Source organism: Nelusetta ayraudi, unplaced genomic scaffold, assembly GCF_046127955.1.
Source record: "Nelusetta ayraudi isolate G7.1 ecotype Tasmania unplaced genomic scaffold, CSIRO-AGI_Nayr_v1 ptg000048l, whole genome shotgun sequence".
Taxonomy (NCBI): domain Eukaryota; kingdom Metazoa; phylum Chordata; class Actinopteri; order Tetraodontiformes; family Monacanthidae; genus Nelusetta; species Nelusetta ayraudi.
Window position 1 is genome coordinate 8,397,420 of NW_027466098.1, and position 18,139 is coordinate 8,415,558.

Here is an 18,139-nt window from a genome sequence, read left to right on the forward strand (position 1 = left end):
CTAATGGGCCGGCCCGGGGTGGGGGCTGCGCACAGCCACGACGCACTTTTCCTCCCATGACCACCGGCGCGTCCTGCATGTGCAGCATTCCACTGCATTCCGCTGCACAGAAACGACTGAGCGTGTTTTCACACGTTATTCACATTGAAATCAGTGCTATTGACTGTGTTTCCTTTAACAATTACCCTCAGCGTCAATTCATCTGCAGACTTGTTTTCCCAATTAGGACGTTATTTGCTTACATAGAGGCAGTCGGGCAGCGGAGGAAAACATCTCTAAAGTACAGCAGCGCATTAAGAAGCTTTAACTGAATGATTATTTCTTTCTGGCACTGTGAGAATGGACAAACATCCTCGCTGCTCACCGTGTCCTGTTAGCTGACGTCACAGTCCCGCTGGATCGGTTCCTATACATCACCGGCTGCAACTGCGCGGGTTCCGCATAAATTTGCCGTGGGTAAATCAGCACATCCCCGCCTCATCAACGCCCCGCTAAGCGCTCCTACCGGCGTCAGCCAAACCCACCTGCTCCTCGCTTATCGCTAAGCCGATTACACAATGCGCCGCCGCTAATCACAGCGCAACGATTGTTAAACACCAATGTCATCAGCGAAAGTTCTAAATCTCTCTGAGCCGCCGCCCACCTTTGATTTCACGCAACACAAGTTTAAAAAAATAAATAAAAAATCTCCCAACTGATGTTTTAATCATGGAAGCGGTTGTGGTTGTCACTGAACCGTGGACGTGTGTGAAAATATTATGGAAAGCAGAGACAAAAGACAACCAGGGTTTTTTTTTTCAGTGCCACGTTGTTGTTTTTTGGTTTCAGAACCAAACTGCAGAGCCTTTACATGCTTTTTTAGGAAAATGTCTCATGCACATCATTTCACATCATCCCGTCGACTGTGTTATGGAAATATTAAAACACTTTTGCCTTTGTGATTAAAATGATCTCTGCTCTCCCCTGCAGCCATACACAAATAAACAAAGAGCCTCGCTCGTGCATAAATTATAATAACCCTTTCTTCAAACATGCATCTGTGCATGTTTGCGTGTGTGTGTGTGTGTGTGTGTGTGTGTGTGTGTGTGTGTGTGTGTGTGTGTGCCAGTGAGACGGCGAATGTGTTTTAAGGGAGAGCGAGAGATTTAAAAACAACACAGTTTAGTGGTTCATTAGCACCAGATTAGCTATGCTAATGACATGGATCACCACACACAGAGACTCTGCCATTATGTTTTTGAAAAGATTACACGTTTGGCTCTGTGTGTGTGTGTGTGTGTGTGTGTGTGTGTGTGTGTGTGTGTGTGTGTGTGTGTGTGTGTGTGTGTGTGTGTGCGACAAAGAGAGAGCGAGAGGGAGAGAGGGGGACAGAAGAGGATAACAGGGGGAAAGCGAGCTATCAGGTGTGTACACACTGCTCTAATGAGAATGTAAATCATTTGCAAAAAAAGAGTAAATAAAAACACCAGTTAGCCTAATTCAACAAAGAATTGATATGTGATGATATTTTCAGTCCGCTAATAACTGAGAGAATGAGAGAGAAGCCGATTCCCGAGAACTCCGAGGTTTTGGACGCCTGTTCCGTGCGCCTGTCTGTCTCCTCTCCTCTCGTCTCATCTCTGCGAGTGCCTACGTAGCGAGACGGAGGCGTCGGTGCGGGCCGAGAAAGTGCAACGCGCAACATGCTAATTCGGACCCAAGTTTCCATGTGGCGCCGTCTGATGACACGAGACGTAAATACGAAAGGATGTGTTTGTTTACGCCGGAGTAAACTTCCAAAAGTCTTTATTGCTTTTTGTAATAGGAAAGGTCTGCAATGGCATTCCACATGCTGATTTGCAACACAAACACCAGAAAGTGCTCCAAGTGAAAATGTTCTGTCACTCCTAAATTATGTTGCCACCCCTCATTAGTCCGAGTCCTCGTGAGTTATATGTTTAGCTTGCAGGTGATTTCAAACTGAGTTGTTGGGGGATTAAAAATATGAAAAAAAAGAAGATTAAAGATTTAGAGGAGTTTCTGTCTTTCGTGCTTGGTGTCTAAAAATGTAATCATTTAGTGTGGTACAATATAATCAGCGCGGAGCTGTACGTTTGCATGTGTGCGTTACCTCCTCTCCCGGCTGCGTGACCTGTGCGTGCGGTGGCTCCTCCCTTTGTCTCTGTCAGCGCTGCGACTCCTCCTCTTGCGAGCCGAGCTGTGAGAGGAGCTGCTGCTGGAACGTCTTCTCCTCCTGGAGCACACAAACAAAAAGCACACTAATTACATTCAAGCACTGGCAGGACCCGTAAAACAAAATCAGACAGCAGGGTTCTGGTTTCTACGGTCATTCTTTGATTTTTTTTTTTTTTTTTTTGCTTGTTTTTTTCCACCGATCTGCGTCAACGCAACGCAGTACATTTGGTTTGAATGACGGTGGCAGTCCTTCAAGTTCACGCAGATCCACCAAACTTACTTTTTTTTTTTTTACATCTCTATTTTAGTTTGACTTAATTGGTAAACTTTTTAGTGTGCTTCATCTAAAACGCGTTGAAATTTTGAATACCTGTCTAATGCTGTTTCAAAAGAATAAAGCCCTTGTGTCATGCAATATGCTGGTGCAGACAACATCCTGACGAAAACAAGCAATGAAAAAAAATACATCGACAAAAACTTTTGACTTTTGCAAAAAGGAAGAATATTTTTTTTCCCACGAAAAAAAACAATGTTGCAGTATAATAACAATGTGAAAAAATATATAAATATTCATAATATTGACATTCAAGTGAGTTGGCTGACAAAGTGTCAGTGAGTACTTTGATGATGATTCCCATCTGCACATTGAGGTGTATGCGCAGGAAATCTTGGGCAAGTAACAACACACAAGTCCCCAGTGCTCATTGCTGATGTGTCTGGCGGGTCGGTGAGAGCTCTGGACAACTCCAAGCTCATACAGGAAGTGCTTATCATGCGAGAGCAGACATGAATGCAGTGATTTCGTCATTTTAAATGATGTTAAATTAGAATGCGTCTTCACGTCAACATTACCCTGCAATGTTTGACCTCTACCAGGGTGAGGATATTAGTTATTGACAAGCTTTAAGCAGCGGACACGGGCGTGTACTCGTCTTCTTCGCAACAGCCTCAAAACCAAAACAGACCACAATAGAACAATTGGGTCAGTCTGCAGGGAAGTGTTGTTACTAGTTGGACTGTCAGAACTTTCGAAAAGTCATTTCAAACCATAATTAGCTGGACTAGAATTAGTAAAGGTACATGCAGGGATACTTTGCAGCACAGTCAAAAGGTTTCCTATAGATGACAATCAAAACAAAACAATAACAAACAAGAAAATAATAAATATAATGAGGCATCACCATTTCTTGTCAAGGTCGCGGGACAAAGTCCGAGTAATATTGCAAGAAAGAAGATAGATATCACATACACAGCTGCTTCATCTCTACCTTTTAACTTTAGAACAATGCAGGACCTGGGTGCCGGCAATTACACTGGCCCTCTAGTCCCACTTCCTCAGAGCCAGGGAATCACTTGTGATGAGCATTAATGGACCTTGACGAAGCCTCATAAATAATTACTATCAACTGGCCTTGTCTGAACAGTTTCATGTAGCCCGTGGCAAATGTTGGTGGTGGACTGAAGGGACCAGGTCTGACCATGAAATATTTTTAATAATGAGAGCAGAAGCTCTTTAGTTCTTTATGGGTACAAAACAAAGTGTGTGGCATTCTGTAAACAACGGAGAGGCTTATTATTTAAACTGTTTTTTAGCTTCTAACCGTTCAAGTCTAAGTGAAAGCATGCCTTGATACTAATTAAATTCCTCAAACCAGCCTCAAAGTGCCATCTCAAATAACCACATTTTATCCTAAACATGTTGCCTCGTTTGCGATCGTCACAGAAAAAAGTGATAAAACATTCTCACATCGCTGCTTTTAATAGTGATCATAAAGCCAATTTCCACCATGAGAATGCAACCGTCACTGGATTCAACAGTAAACATGGTGCAATTCCCTGAGGTTCTCATTTCTGTTTTAAACTCCAACCCTCATTAAAACTGCAGTTTATTACTCTGGTTTGAAAAAGTCACATTAAATAGTGTCCTGCATCAATCAAAGCAAACCATAAACCAGGCAGTACGCAGCATGCCGCTTGTTCTGATCATGCATTACTGACATAGCAGAAAGCAGTGCCAGGACTCCACACAGAAGACACTCAGAGCGCGGGGCTGTATGTCGTTTTATATGGGGAAAAAAATTATTATAAAAAATAAATAAATAACACCAACTTGGCCATCCTGGACAAAAAAAAACTGCTATGATTTAGATTTCCAAAACCTTCCACTGGATTGACGATAAGTAGCACAAGATGTAACATTATAAGTTACCATCACAACTCGCTAAAAGTGCGCCAAAAGTTTAACCTGAAGCCTGGAATGTTAATATATATTTTTTACAAGTTAACAGAATTTTCTGGAAATAAGCATTGCTTAAAAAAATTATTCAAAATTAGTTCATACTTAGGAGATCACTGAGCTACAATGTAGTAACCTTTTATTATGATTTGAATTAATTATCTGTAAAGTCATCCAAAAAGTTATCACTTTAGAAAGAGCACAGTGCACGAAAGTAAAATGCCACCTCTGTTAAAGAAACTACTCCTTCGCAATGCAATGCAAAGGTAGTTTTATTTCTGACATTATTCTAAGACAGACCTTTACATTGATAGTCTGGCAGTTTCTAGCAGAAACCGGTGACTTGCACTAGCTTAGCACCAGCGAACTCTGCTAAACAAGAGGACAGGATGAAATTTGCTGAAACAGTCTCCACTGATAAATAACACACTGGCTAAATTGGAAATGAGGTTCTATGTTATAATTCTGAAACACCCCTTTAAATCAATTGCAGTTCGAGCTTCCTGGGTCAGCAACATTTGTCACATTGGGTGTGCTTTTTGATACAGCTTAAAGGTACTGTGTGTAAAATTTGTTGCCGAAACCATAATATTCAACCTATAAATATATTTGCGTAAGTGTACAATCGTAGTAAGATAAAAGTAGTTTGATCTTGGTGAGATGGGTGGTGGTGGGGATCTTTGTCTTAGTGCAACTTAGATAAGTTAATTTTGCTAGTCTAAGATTAATGAAGAATCCAAGTCCTCTATTTAAATGTTCATCACTGTTTATCCTCCACGCAGGGTTGTAAGGGGAGCTCGAACTTATCTCAGCTGCCTTAAGACAAAGGCGGGGTTACGCCCTGGATAACTCGTTTAGTAAAAAACAACAACAACAACATAAAAACAAGAGAACGTTGGTCTGTTTTTCTACTTGAGTTGAACTTAAGTTGAGCCTAGTTTTAAAACCTTAGTATGTCCTTAAACTATAGCCAAGTCACGGGTGATTAAAAACAGTCACATAAACAGACGTCTTTTCAATACAAAGGCATGTGTTTGGGGGTGCAGAGCCTTGATTGACATTATTGGAAACACCTGCCGCACAGTTCTCAGTGGCTCGCTCGCCCTCTTTACCTCTTGTCTCGGTCTCTGGAGCGAGAGCGGCTCCGGCGATTGGACCTCCGGCTCCGGCTGCTGGCCACTCGGCTGCCTGACGACGAAGAGGACGAAGAGGAAGAGGAAGACGAGCGGCGACGCTGTTTCCTCTTCCTTCTGCTCCGGCCGCCGTCCTCGCTGTCCGACGAGCCTCGACCCATGCTGTCTGACAGTCAGCTGGCATAACAAACACACGGCCACGAGTTTCTCAAGTGACGGTTCGACCAACACGGACGTTTTCGAGCACAACTGGCGGAATGACGAACCAACGGCGACATTTATATAAAGCCAACTATATCTATCATTTTTTTTTACTGATACATACAGTCACATGTTTCTGTTAATTCTATCACCATGGAGATGACATATTGCTAGCTAGCTAACTAGCTAGCTAGCTAGCTTAATACTAACATGAAGGATGTTGCGTACAACTTCTGCGACGCTGAACTGACGCGCTTACTCGATTTAAAACATGTATTAACGAAAAATGAATATGGTTGTGTTCCGTTTAGGCTAGTAGGCGAGCTAACAGTGCTAACCGTGCGCTTCTTACTGCTGTTTTTGTTGTTTTGAGCGACACCTATCTCCCCAATATTAAGAGTGCCTCACGGAACAGCCAGTAAACGGTACAGTTACAGCGACTTTCGCAAAAGATGACTCGTTACCTCGGTGGAGTCCCGCTCCTTCCCTTTGAATCGATGTGAAGCCCCGTAACCCAAGCGTGTACCGCTCAGAAGGCTCTACTAGTCAAACCGGAGAACATCGATCCGGTATTTTCCAGGCAGTAGGGTCAAACACAGAGCAATCCATTAAAGGGTTGCTCTCATTTATCTGATGTTTAATTCATGGCCTGCCTCTAATGATATCTTGCTAAATACAACATTCAATCTAAAGACAGAGGCATTCAGTCTCTGAATGGTTCAATTTATATATATAACGCAACAAAAAAAAAAATGGGTATGTCGAAAAAATAACAACAACGACCGTATTATGAATTGAGGAGTGTGGAATGTTTAAGGAGTTGCACAAGCAATATAAAATATATTTCTTCCGCGTTCGTCGTCAGTCTTGGCTGGATCTGGAGCAACCAAGTGAAGAGTGAAGAAACAGTTCATATTCAGGTCCTCTATTATATATATTTTTCCAATAAAATGTTTAATACATTTTCTTCCACTTTTTTTTTTTTTTTTTTTTTTTTTTTAAGTAATGAACAAGTAAGAGTTTTAATCCTGAAGTGCTCGGTGGGTAGTTTGAAAAATGTTCCTTGCAAACAAAGAAGTGTATTTATTTTTATTTTAAAGTGCAAGGATGCATCACATCTTTGCCCGTGCGAATACCACAAGAAAATCTATAATAAGAGAACCGTGTGCGTCTGCCACTGGCAATTTACACGAGATCATCTGGGACCATAACATTTTGTATCAACACAGCCGAACAGACAAAACATCCCGAATACTTTTCACAAAACAATTATTTCCGCATGAATATTAAACTGGTTGAGGGCTAAACGAGCAAGTGAGTGATTCAGCCAATAACGTTCTTAGGCATACGTTTGTTTTGTTTTTGTATCTAAACGATTTTCAGGAGCGTATTCCAAGAATTCGAAAGCAAAACCTGCTCTGAGAAGCAGCTGGAAAAAAAAAATAGCAATTAATGCCTAAGGTTCACTCTGTAGCACCGTTAATATTTAATTAGGGGGATTGTCAGAACCCTGCTGGGGAAGTGGGGTTTTATATAGATTATCAATAAACACGCTTAATTTCGCATCAAATTTACATCGACGTTTTTTAAATCTCCCTGTATCCCGTTTCTTGTCTGGCTATATGTTGCACGATCCTCTCACTTAATTGCTCCCTCTGCCTCCACCGCAGGTGAGCCATTGCTTATTTATTTTTGCAAATGCAGCCCAGCTTAGGCAATCATTTCAGTGGGAAAGGAGAGAGAAAAAAGCGAGCTGAAAACATTAATTAGTAAGCCCAATGGCAACGCATCGCAAGAGGGCATTATAATTAGACGTTTAGCTGCAATTTAACATCGTAATGGCTTAAAAAGTCCGCTGAGAATAAATATTAAGCGGGAAAAGTCTCACTAATAACGACAATTTAAATTACATATTTGCTTATTAGGAAGGTAAAGCAACGCTCCAGTAAAGACATGAACTGATTTGAGCCACAGGGGTGCACAAACCTTCATGAGACGTTTTACATATTTTTCAAGATGTCTTTTGAGATTATTATTATTATTATTATTATTATTATTATTATTATTATTATTATTATTATTTAAGTCGGGGTACAATCACGTTTTGCCACTTATCCTTTTAATAAAGCCTCTATTGAGATGCATTAATCCCTCACGATTAAGATGCACACAGACGTTAGCTTCTACATATATGCAGCAGGCCTTTAAACCAACTGTGAAATGGGTTTAAAGCCAAACATGTTCGCTCGAGCTTCCTCTAAAGATGCTCTGTTTAAGTCCTTGCAACCCCGCTTTGCCAGTCCCAGCTGCTGCTCCGCTGCTCCTTTTCAGCCCCTTCCATTCTCTCTCTCTCTCTCTCTCTCTCTCTCTCTCTCTCTCTCTCTCTCCCCCTCTCTCTCTCTCTCTCTCTCTCTCTCTCTCTCCGTGTCATCCCCGTGACTTATTTTCCCCCCAGATCACAGAGATACATTGAGGAAGGACTCCTCATCCATGTGCTTCCATCTCTCTCTCTCTCTCTCTCTCTCTCTCTCTCTCTCCTGTCATTTTCAGATTTTTAAGCCACACCCCTGCAGAGAGAGAGGGAGAGAGAGAGGGGTGGGGGGGAGAGCGAGGTTGAGAGAGAGAGAGGGAGGGAGAGAGAGAGAGAGCGAGGGAGAGAGAGAGAGAGAGAGAGAGAGAGAGAGGTCCATTTCCCGGGTGTTTAAAAAACTAACTCAGGACAATATCAGCGAATGAGCGCTTAATTAAATTAATTAGTCCTTATTGTCAATCCCGGATTAATGGCCAATAGCGAAGGTGCTGCTTAATCGTCCCCCACCCCGCACCCCCACCACCACCACCCCCTTAACTTTGCCTCCCTTTCTCTCGCCTGTACCAGAGGAGGGGCAGGGGAGGGGAGGGGGAGGAGGGGAGGGGGGGGCGCTCATCCCGGCATCCTAAGGGGAGGTAATTTGCACGGATCAAGGGGGCACGGCGCCGCAAAGTATAAATACTGTGACTTCAATAGAGGATCACCAGCAGGTTCCCAACTCCGCAACCAAAGGAGGAGGAATTGGCCGAGAAGAAATATTCTTTTCTATTCAAAAAAAAGAAAAAGAAAAAAGAAACAACAACAACCTTCCTCCCAGAGTTGGCAGCGGCGTCATCGTCACCTCGTATCATTTCCAAAGGGGGGCTCGACTTTAAGAACGAGCCGCACCATTGATGTCTTAAACGGTCGCGGAGCAGAGGGACAGAGTGTGCGTGCATGTGTGCGAGCGAGCGAGTGAGTGAGCGAGTGAGTGAGTGAGTGAGTGAGCCGTAGATGTGGATGTGATTTTTTTTTTAAGAGAGAGAAGGCAGGGATGGAAGAGCTCACTGCTTTCGTGTCCAAGTCTTTCGATCAGAAAGTGAAGGAGAAGAAGGAAGTGATAACCTACCGGGAGGTGCTGGAGACCGGCTCTACGCGAGCGGGGAACAGGGAGCCTTTAAGCGCGGAGCCGGGGAGCCGGGACGAGGCTGCAGCCGTCACCAGGAACGTTGCGCTCTCGCCGGGCAGGGAAACGGACATGCTCGGGCCGGAGAGGATCAGAGACGGCGGCAGCCCCAAACTCATTGACGGTAGGAGCTGCATGGTGTCTTTTTCATTTATTTTTTTTTTTCTTTTTTAGCAGGCGGAATGTGTGGATGTCTTAAAGTGCAACGACTAGCATTGTTTGCGAGGAAGAAAAACCTCCCAATGTAGCTGAATGTAACATTAAGCCATTATGTTGGTCTAAAGGGTTACGTGACTCCAGTCTGCGCGTATTAAACGAGTATTTTCTATTTATTTATTTATTCACGTATTTATTTATTTAGTTTCGCACATTTAATCCAAGCTCCTGAGTGTTTTCTTGCAGGCTTACCCTGCTCGATAGATTTATTTAAGAGACGCTCGCAGCCTGAAGTCTGAGTTTACACTCTGAAAGTTTTTTTTTTTTTTTTTAAATCAATAAGTCGCACGTAAAAAAGAGCCAGAACTAGAACTTTAATAAAAAAACAAAAAAAGGCCCTCTCTGCAAATTAATAACGCCAATATTGCTCTGCGGGGTATTTTAGTCTCTCTTTTTTTAACACAGGAGTTTGGAAAAGATCGCACCGCGGTTATTGATTTGCGTTCCAAAAACGCTGCAATCGAGGCTAAAATGCAGACGTAAACAACGCGGCTTGTGTCAATTCCTTACATAAGCTTTATCGATTGTCGAGGGTCTCATTCTTTATGGAAAATGAAAGGCACGGCGCAGCCAACATCTGACAAGCACATCAGTGCATGAAAGGTGGAAATCATGTCCTGTCATTCGCGCAGCCCCCCCCAGCGAACACCTTTCCCCCTGCGTGAGAGACATAGTTGTTGAGGAACCGATTATCTCCTATTACAAATGTGGATTTTTATTTATTTTTGTATCATCTGCTCATTTAAAATTTTTAACCAAATTCAAATATATACTACAAAATTGTTGTTGGAAAATGTTATGCATAATCCTCACAATCATGGTGATATAAAATCAATTTTAGCAATGTAAGCATTGTCAGTAAGTAATGGTTTTTACTAAAATAGCAATATTTCTGGTTTCCTTGTTTTGTAAATTAATATTTCCACACAGGCTATATAATAAATGTTAATACTATATATAATTCAGATTTTTTTTTAATTTTTTTAATATGTCCTCTTTTTTAGTGTGACAATCGTAGAAAAGTACAGCGGGCTGCTCGCGACTGTTTTGTTCGTTGTGCATTATTAAAACGTGGACAAATCGTTGCAGCGCAGAGGATATTGAAGAGTTGAGGTGGGGGGGCTTGTTAAAAATGGCATCAGTTCATCGTGGGCACCGTGGTTACAGGCGGAACTGCGACAAGCGCGTGCGAGACATCCAACAGTGGTGGGCACGGCGTTGCATATTTATAACTGGTTAATAATTAAAGAGCTTTATGTAGCTGTACAAAACAGCCAAGCTCTCGCTTTCTGAGTGGGTTCTTTCTTGTTGCCACCATCTTTTTTATTTCTAATTTAATAATCAATGATGTGTTTTTTTTTTTGTTTTTTTTTTGTTTACAATGCAATTTTAGCGACGGTGATGAAGGAGTCTCGGTCGTTGTCATCATCTCACAAATAAAACCTGCGTGTGATTATGAACAAAAAGAAGATAATAATTCCCTGTCGTGTTTTCATGTGATGGCCATAAAGAGGTCAGAGTTCTGGGTGTCTGACGTCTCCTCCCGTCTCACACGCGCGCAGGCAACACGGACGTCAAGGAGAGAAAAGAGGACTCGAAGCCGGTGGAGGATGAAGCCCAGACGAAGATCAAGCAGAGGAGAAGTCGGACTAACTTCACGTTAGAGCAGCTAAACGAGCTGGAGCGGCTCTTCGACGAGACGCACTACCCGGACGCCTTCATGCGCGAGGAGCTGAGCCAGCGGCTGGGACTGTCGGAGGCCCGAGTGCAGGTGGGAGGTGATGTTTCAGCTCTCAATCGACAGAGGAAAAAAAAAAATTGTTTACACAGAAAAAAGACAAGAAAAAAAAATACAACAGTTGTTTCTTTAAAAAGAAAAATATTTTTTCAATCTTGGAAAAATATAAAAATAATATATTACAATGTCTCTTATTATTAATATACCTAATAATTTGAGACAATAATTGGGGCTGTGGATGCATGTGCTGCAAAGTGTTCAAATATGTTTGAACTGAAATCACAAATAATTTTTAATAATTTTGATAATACACCGGCGATACAAAAAAACAACGGTTTTAATTTATGGGCGCATTTAAACATTTACAAATGAATTGCGATAAGCTCGCTGGTCGTTGTGCCACTGCAATGGTGTCAAGCTCTGAAGCAAATAGCATTCGTAGTAATTGTATTGAATCTGTGAACACTCTCTGGTGAAGTCAAGTGTTGTTGTATTAATTTCAGCCTTTCTTTTTTTAATGACTGGCCTTGGGGATTTAATCATGAAAGTGTAATTTCCTGATTCCCCCCCCCCCCCCCCCCCCTGCCATATTCCGACGGTGCAATCAAATGTGTATCGCTTGTCTCAATCAGAGAGCCTCGCTCTAATCACGACAGTATACAGATTTCTATCCGCTATATTCTTCCTCCAAATCACCGCGACAAATCGGGCGGCAAATATTTGCCTTCGCGGCGTGGGTGTGTGATAGCGAGGCGCCCCGTTTGTCAGCGAATCATGTCGTTTTTCACGGGGGGGACAGGCCATCTGTGCAGAAACCCTGGAAGGATGCAGCCATGTGGATGGTGCGGGGGTGGTGGTGGTGGTGGAGGGGCTCAGATATGTCTGGTGTAACGGGAGCAGAGCTGGTGGAGAAGGAGAGAGGGGGGGCGGGGGGGGCACCACGAACATATAGACAAATACCCTCCGTCTGATTTATCACAAACACCCCCAATAATATCTTATTCCAGACACTTTGATTCCTCCTCCGGCTCAGGGGAGCACCGAGCTTCAGCTGTCTCCATGCTGAGCATGGCGGTGCTGTTGTTTTCTTTCTTTGGGGGACAGAAATAATCATAAAACGAGCCCCCAAAAGATCCCATTCCCCCCCCCCCCAAAAAAAAGTTAAAGCCAGCTTTTTGCAGGGCTCCCTCGGACTGGTCTGGAATCTCCCCAATAAGGCGTATTGTGTCCCGAACAAGGAGCACAGCTCGGGGATTTGCATACATTATGTATTTTTTTTTTTTTTAAACCCAAAATCAAGAGCAGCTTTCTTTTTTTTTGCTCCCAGTTGGAGCTTTACATCTCTGCCCCAGTCGTACGCAGCAACCGTGCGTTCATTTAGGGGAAAAAAAAAAGATTTATAAACGCATATATATCTAATAATTCTACCTCAATCAATAACAGCGAACTTTTCTTTTCTTTTTTTTTTTTAATCATCGCAATAAATAATACCTGAGGCGCGCACAAAAGAACTTCCGATTGAAATACGTGGTCAATAAATGAGCCCAGTTGACAGACAAATCAATAAGACATTTCAATCATCCCCTCTTTCACTCAGTGCGTGTGTGCGCGCGCGCCTGTGTGTGTGTGTGTGTGTGTGTGTGTGTGTGTGTGTGTGTGTGTGTGTGTGTGTGTGTGTGTGTGGACCTGATGCAGGAGAGATACCAGATTGACATGTTGTATTGTGGGCTAATTTAGCCCGAGCTTTGTGTTGCGGGATTCAAAGCGCATTAATCGTTTAATCTGAGTTTCAAGGCGTTCCTCTGAAATTGACGCTTGTCGATTTTCAACAGAAGGAAAAAGAGAAGTGAGCCGTCTTTTGAAGCGTGTGTGTGTGTGTGTGTGTGTGTGTGTGTGTGTGTGTGTGTGTGTGTGTGTGTGTGTGGGCTCGTGCGCGAGCGAGCGAGCGTGCGTGTGTGTGTGTCATGGCGACGGTGATTAGACAAAAACTGCGAGCCATTTAACCGTCTACTCTCTCTCTCTCTCCCTCTCTCTCTCTCTCTCTCTCTCTCTCTCTGACATGGATTTTTCTCTGCAGATAAGGGTAATTAATTTCAGCGGTCATTTAATGAGAGCGAAATGGGCACAGAAACAGGGGGGGGAGAGAGACGATTCTCAGATCGCGCGTCCGTCTGTGATGTCCAGAATCGGTAATAGCACCGCTGCCATTCGATATCTGAGAGGCACCAATTGAACTCTTCGGGGACGCTAATCCATAGAAAGATGAAACCGACGCTGACAAGGTTATTTATTAGAGGCCGCCAGTCGTGCACATTCGCAACAACGCGCGCGACTCTATTCTCCCTAAAGAAGCTTTTAGCGCTTCGCCTCTCCCCTTGAATGCACTTTTCTGTGCCACCCCCCCCCCCCTTCCCTCCTCCCTCCTCCCTCCTCTGTCCCTCCTCTCGGTTGCAGCTCGCAACACTCTCCTTGTCGCGGGCTAAACGTATAATAATCCGAACCTGGGAGGGTTAAGCAGTGTCATTAATATTTCAGTGCTCCTCTGGGATATTGTATCCTCCACCCCCCCCCACCCCACCCCCGCCTTCTCTCTGTGGTTGTTGTCACTTTGAGGGGAATTACACGTGGCCTCGCAAACATCTGCCAATCAGTAGGTCTCTAATTAATTACTGTCCCTGCAGGTTTGGTTCCAGAACAGAAGAGCCAAATGCAGAAAGCAGGAGAACCAGTTACATAAAGGTACAGTTATTACTCATTTTTATTATTATTATTTTTTTTTTTTGCAACAAAGGGCATCAGGGGAGGTTTATTTCCGATTCAGTCCGTCATGTTTACGCACTGCTTCTCATAATGAAACCATTAAAAGCAATGTGTTTTTTTTTTCTTCTTCTTCCTTTAAGTGGCTGCTTATAATAAACACTACACGTGTCATCTCGCTGCTCGTTATCCGGCCCATCAGTTTCGATATTATTGCCGCCCGCGAATTCTATTTCCTCTCACAATGAGGCCCATTTCATCTCTTGTTTTCCACAGGCGTCCTGATTGGAGCGGCGAATCAGTTTGAGGCGTGTCGTGTAGCGCCATATGTCAACGTGGGGGCTTTACGGATGCCATTCCAACAGGCAAGTTACTTTGAAGCGTCTCGTCTTAAAAGCACACCAATCCCCGGACTGCTGTCTTGGCACAGGCTCTGCCCGAGTGCTGCGCGCGAGACTCCAGTTCCAGTGGAGGGGGGTAACTCCATCCTTAGTGGCACACTGGCAGGAGCGCTGTGCCAACGCAGCAGAGCCTGTAGGCTCTAATTGGATTAGAAATGACAACAATAATAATGATAATAATAATAATAATAATAATAATAATAATAATGATGATAAAATCAAAATATACACTTATCAGTTATGAATTATTTTATTTTATTTTTTTTTTACCACCAGCAAGCAAACATCCATCCATTATCAATACCCGCTTCTTGCTGAACTCATGTTTGCGGGGATCTGCTGGAGCCTCTCCCAGCTGTGATAGGGCGAAGGCAGGGCGACACCTTGGACAAGTCGCCACTTCATCGCAGGGCCACATAGAGACAAACAACCATTCACACTCACACCTATACAATTTAGGTTATTAGAGGTTCCAATTCACCTCACATGCATGTTTTTGGACTGTGTGCGGAAGCCGGAGAACCCGGAGAGAACCCACGGCGACAACATGCAAACTCCACACACAGAAAGGTCCCAGGACCAGCAAACAAATAAACGAATTGCCGCGTATAATCTGGTTTACAGGTTTACGGCACAATTAACACGATTGATAGTTTCTATCAACGCGCTCGTTATTGTGGGTGAGCTGAATTGCGCACGGGAAAAGTGCAATGGTTAGCATTTTTGCGCCAATACAATTCAAGTTCAGACCGGAACACGATTGGGTTTACTTTGTATTTGCGTGAAAAGATAAAACATTTGAAGCTCATGATATATTACCCTTATATTACCAATTAGCAAACTATATATCACCCACAAATACAAAGCAAATCAACAACTGCATAAGGGGAAACAGTCTGCATGATATTTGCGCACGGTTTGTGAATCCCTCTGTAGAAGAACCCCCCCCCCCCTTTTTAAGTTCCATTGTGTATGTATTTAATACAACACCTTCAGAAATAAACCAATGACCCTTCAGAACCACACGCTGCAAAGTTAACGCATGTTCTCCTCCCCCCTTCTCTCTCCCCCACCCCCACATCCGTGCGTCCCGTCCCGTAGGATAGTCACTGCAACGTGCCGCCCTTCTCCTTTCAGGTGCAGGCGCAGCTGCAGCTGGACAGCGCCGTGGCCCACGCGCAGCACCACCTGCACTCTCACCTGGCCGCGCACGCGCCCTACATGATGTTCCCCGCGCCGCCCTTCGGGCTGCCGCTGGCGACGCTCGCGGCCGAGTCCGCGTCCGCCGTGTCGGTCGCCGCCGCCGCCGCCGCCGCCAAGAACACGAGCAAGAACTCGAGCATCGCCGACCTGAGACTCAAGGCCAAAAAGCACGCGGCCGCGCTGGGACTGTGACGCCACGGGCGCGCGGAGGAGGAGGAGCAGGAGAAGGAGGAGGAAGAAGAGGAGGAGGAAGTGGGGGACGCGCGGCGCGCCTGCGCCGTTTGCCGCTGACGGACGCTGAACCTCGAACGCTTAGGCTACAAAATGAAATTTAAAACAAAAAAAAAAGGAAAGGAAAAAAAAATCCACGGACAAAGTGAGAAAAGTTATCACGTTATTTATGATTTAAAAAAAAAACAACATGAAGGACGGCGGTTATAAATATGAAATTATAGGCTATTTATGAGATTAAAGAGAGAAGACAGAGAAAGAGACTGACGTGACAGCCTGCGCAGGTGTGAGTTTTTTTCTGGACGCCGTGGGAACCGGAGGGCGGGACGGACAGCGAAGCTACCCCCGGTACCGGTCTCTCTCTGCCGGGCACATGGCTGCCGAGGGCGGCGGGACAACACGAGGAGGCGGAGGAGGAGGTGGAGGAGGAGGAAGAGGAGGATGCAGCTGGGACGATCGATACTTTGTCAAACAAGGCGAACCACTCTGCAGTTGTTTTGTTCTGTTACAATAGCATATTGATGATATGTTTTCATTTGTTGTTTTTTTTTTTTATTTTGGAACTTTACATCGAGGCTGGCCTCATTTATAAAACACTTTCTCTGTGAAAGGGCAGAGCGGGAAATCTTTGACAAAACAGAGACAAAGGACAATATTCGAAGAGTTTCTCCCTTTTCTGTTTCGTTATTATTATTATTATTATTGTTATTATTATTTTTTAATTATTATTATTCTAATTTTAATTCCAAATTGCCCAAGCAGTGTTTGCATGAGTTTGTCCTCACAAATGACGTGATGTGGGCCACCCTCACCCCTTCCCCTTCCCTTCCCCAGTATTTCCTCTCTGTCCCCTTTCCTCTTTCCTCGCCTCTCCGAGGAACTCACACTTGAATGTTGGACGGCCCATTTAGGACCTCATCTCAATAGATGAACATGTGCAAGCTATGCTTTTATTTTTTAAGCTGGGGCAACTCGGTCGAGAGTCCATACACAGCAGTGTTATGTCATCGATGCCGTCCACACACAGTAGACGAACACCAATTCCAGTGGCAGGAGGAACTGTCAGCGCAACCGGTACGGGCACGTGTAAAATATGTTTATACAAGAAACATGCATTATTTTTATTATTTAGTGGCTTTATGAATGCCTTGTCGGGGACTTGTTCATTTTGTAGCCTATTTCACTTCATTTCCGTGTATTAAAAGAAGATCATGTGCTTTCTGTATGTAATTTTGATGTTTTTATAACAGTGAAAGTGAACTTACCTGAGGCACGGGTTTCTAAAAAAAAAAAAAAAAAAGAATATTCATGAAATTGTTTTACTTTTTCCATTTCATGTGAAAAGTGAATTAATCTTAACGAAATGTTTTTTTTTCGTTCGTACAATAAATTAACAAAAGTTTCTTTAACGAGTTGACATTTTTTAATCAAATTGGCCATTATTATTATTATTATTATTATTATTATTATTATTATTTGAACCTTTGATGAATAATTAAAGACCGCCGCAGTTGGTCTTTTGATAACGCCCTAGTCGTGACAGGCCCGTTTAACCAGGAACAAGGGTGTGTGTTGTTGCCTCCGTGCCAAACCAATGCATTATTCATAATTTGGTTATGGAGCGCTTGAGAAGGAGGACCAGCCATTTCCAGTACGCAAAACAAGCAGATAAAGGAAAGGGAGACGGGGGAGCTGTCAGTGGCTCAAATATGGGATTTTGCACCGACTCGATTGAAATCCATTTATATACTTGTAGCCTACACATAAATGTTGTCAAATATATATATATATATATATATATATATATATATATATATATATATATATATATATATATATATATATATATATATATATATATATATATATATATATATATATATATATATATATATATATATATTCAACAGCTTTGAAGAATGTAATTAAGGCAACTCGAGCGGCCTAATAATGAAACGAAATCCGAGTTTTAATTTAATTACAAGGAGCGTCTGCTGCTGTCGGTTTTTGCACTTTGCAACCTATAACATTCGGCTACAGCGCGCGCGTGTTTTCTCCCTCCAACTGGCTACATTTAAAATAGCGGCAGAAATAAATATTTTGACATAAAGTAATATAGGTTAATGCTATTCGATGTCTTTGCAGCTGCGGATCCCCACGTGGCGCCGCCGCGAATCTGGCCTCCCGCCTCTCGCTCCACCGAGCGGGAACGTTCGCCGGTGCGAGTGTCACGACCCGAAGTTTAGCATTGTGCGCGCAAACGGGAGGGAGGGAGGGAGGGAGAGGGAGAGAGAGAGAGAGAGAGAGAGAGAGAGAGAGAGAGAGAGAGAACCCATGGTAGGCAGCGCACAAATTAAAACAAAGCCCCGCGT

The 18,139-nt window shown here is 43.4% G+C and overlaps 2 protein-coding genes across 4 annotated transcripts in view; one reads left to right on the forward strand and one right to left on the reverse strand.

Moving 5' to 3' along the window:
• The window catches only part of rsrc1 (arginine/serine-rich coiled-coil 1), a 109,851-nt gene extending 103,513 nt beyond the window's left edge, over positions 1–6,338 (reverse strand). Inside the window, exons 1-3 of one of the 2 annotated variants that reach the window (XM_076036071.1) lie at positions 6,210–6,338; positions 5,524–5,721; positions 2,111–2,233 (exon numbers count right to left, since the gene is read on the reverse strand). In XM_076036071.1, the coding sequence (XP_075892186.1) occupies positions 2,111–2,233; positions 5,524–5,705 (305 nt within the window). In that variant the 5' untranslated portion in view covers positions 5,706–5,721; positions 6,210–6,338. Of the gene's footprint in view, positions 1–2,110; positions 2,234–5,523; positions 5,722–6,083; positions 6,109–6,209 lie in introns of those variants that run through there. The other variant, XM_076036073.1, reaches the window with a different exon arrangement.
• A 2,383-nt stretch (positions 6,339–8,721) lies between these two features.
• On the forward strand, positions 8,722–17,170 carry shox2 (shox homeobox 2). Of its 2 annotated transcripts, none has more exons than XM_076036077.1 (5): positions 8,722–9,345; positions 11,000–11,208; positions 13,857–13,914; positions 14,209–14,297; positions 15,471–17,170. In XM_076036077.1, the coding sequence occupies exons 1-5, from the start codon at positions 9,090–9,092 to the stop codon at positions 15,726–15,728; spliced, it is 870 nt and encodes a 289-aa protein (XP_075892192.1). In that variant the 5' UTR covers positions 8,722–9,089; the 3' UTR covers positions 15,729–17,170. The 2 variants fall into 2 exon arrangements, with proteins under 2 accessions (XP_075892192.1, XP_075892191.1); XM_076036076.1 differs by having other exon boundaries at positions 8,732–9,345; positions 15,435–17,170.
• The last annotated feature ends 969 nt before the right edge of the window (positions 17,171–18,139 follow it).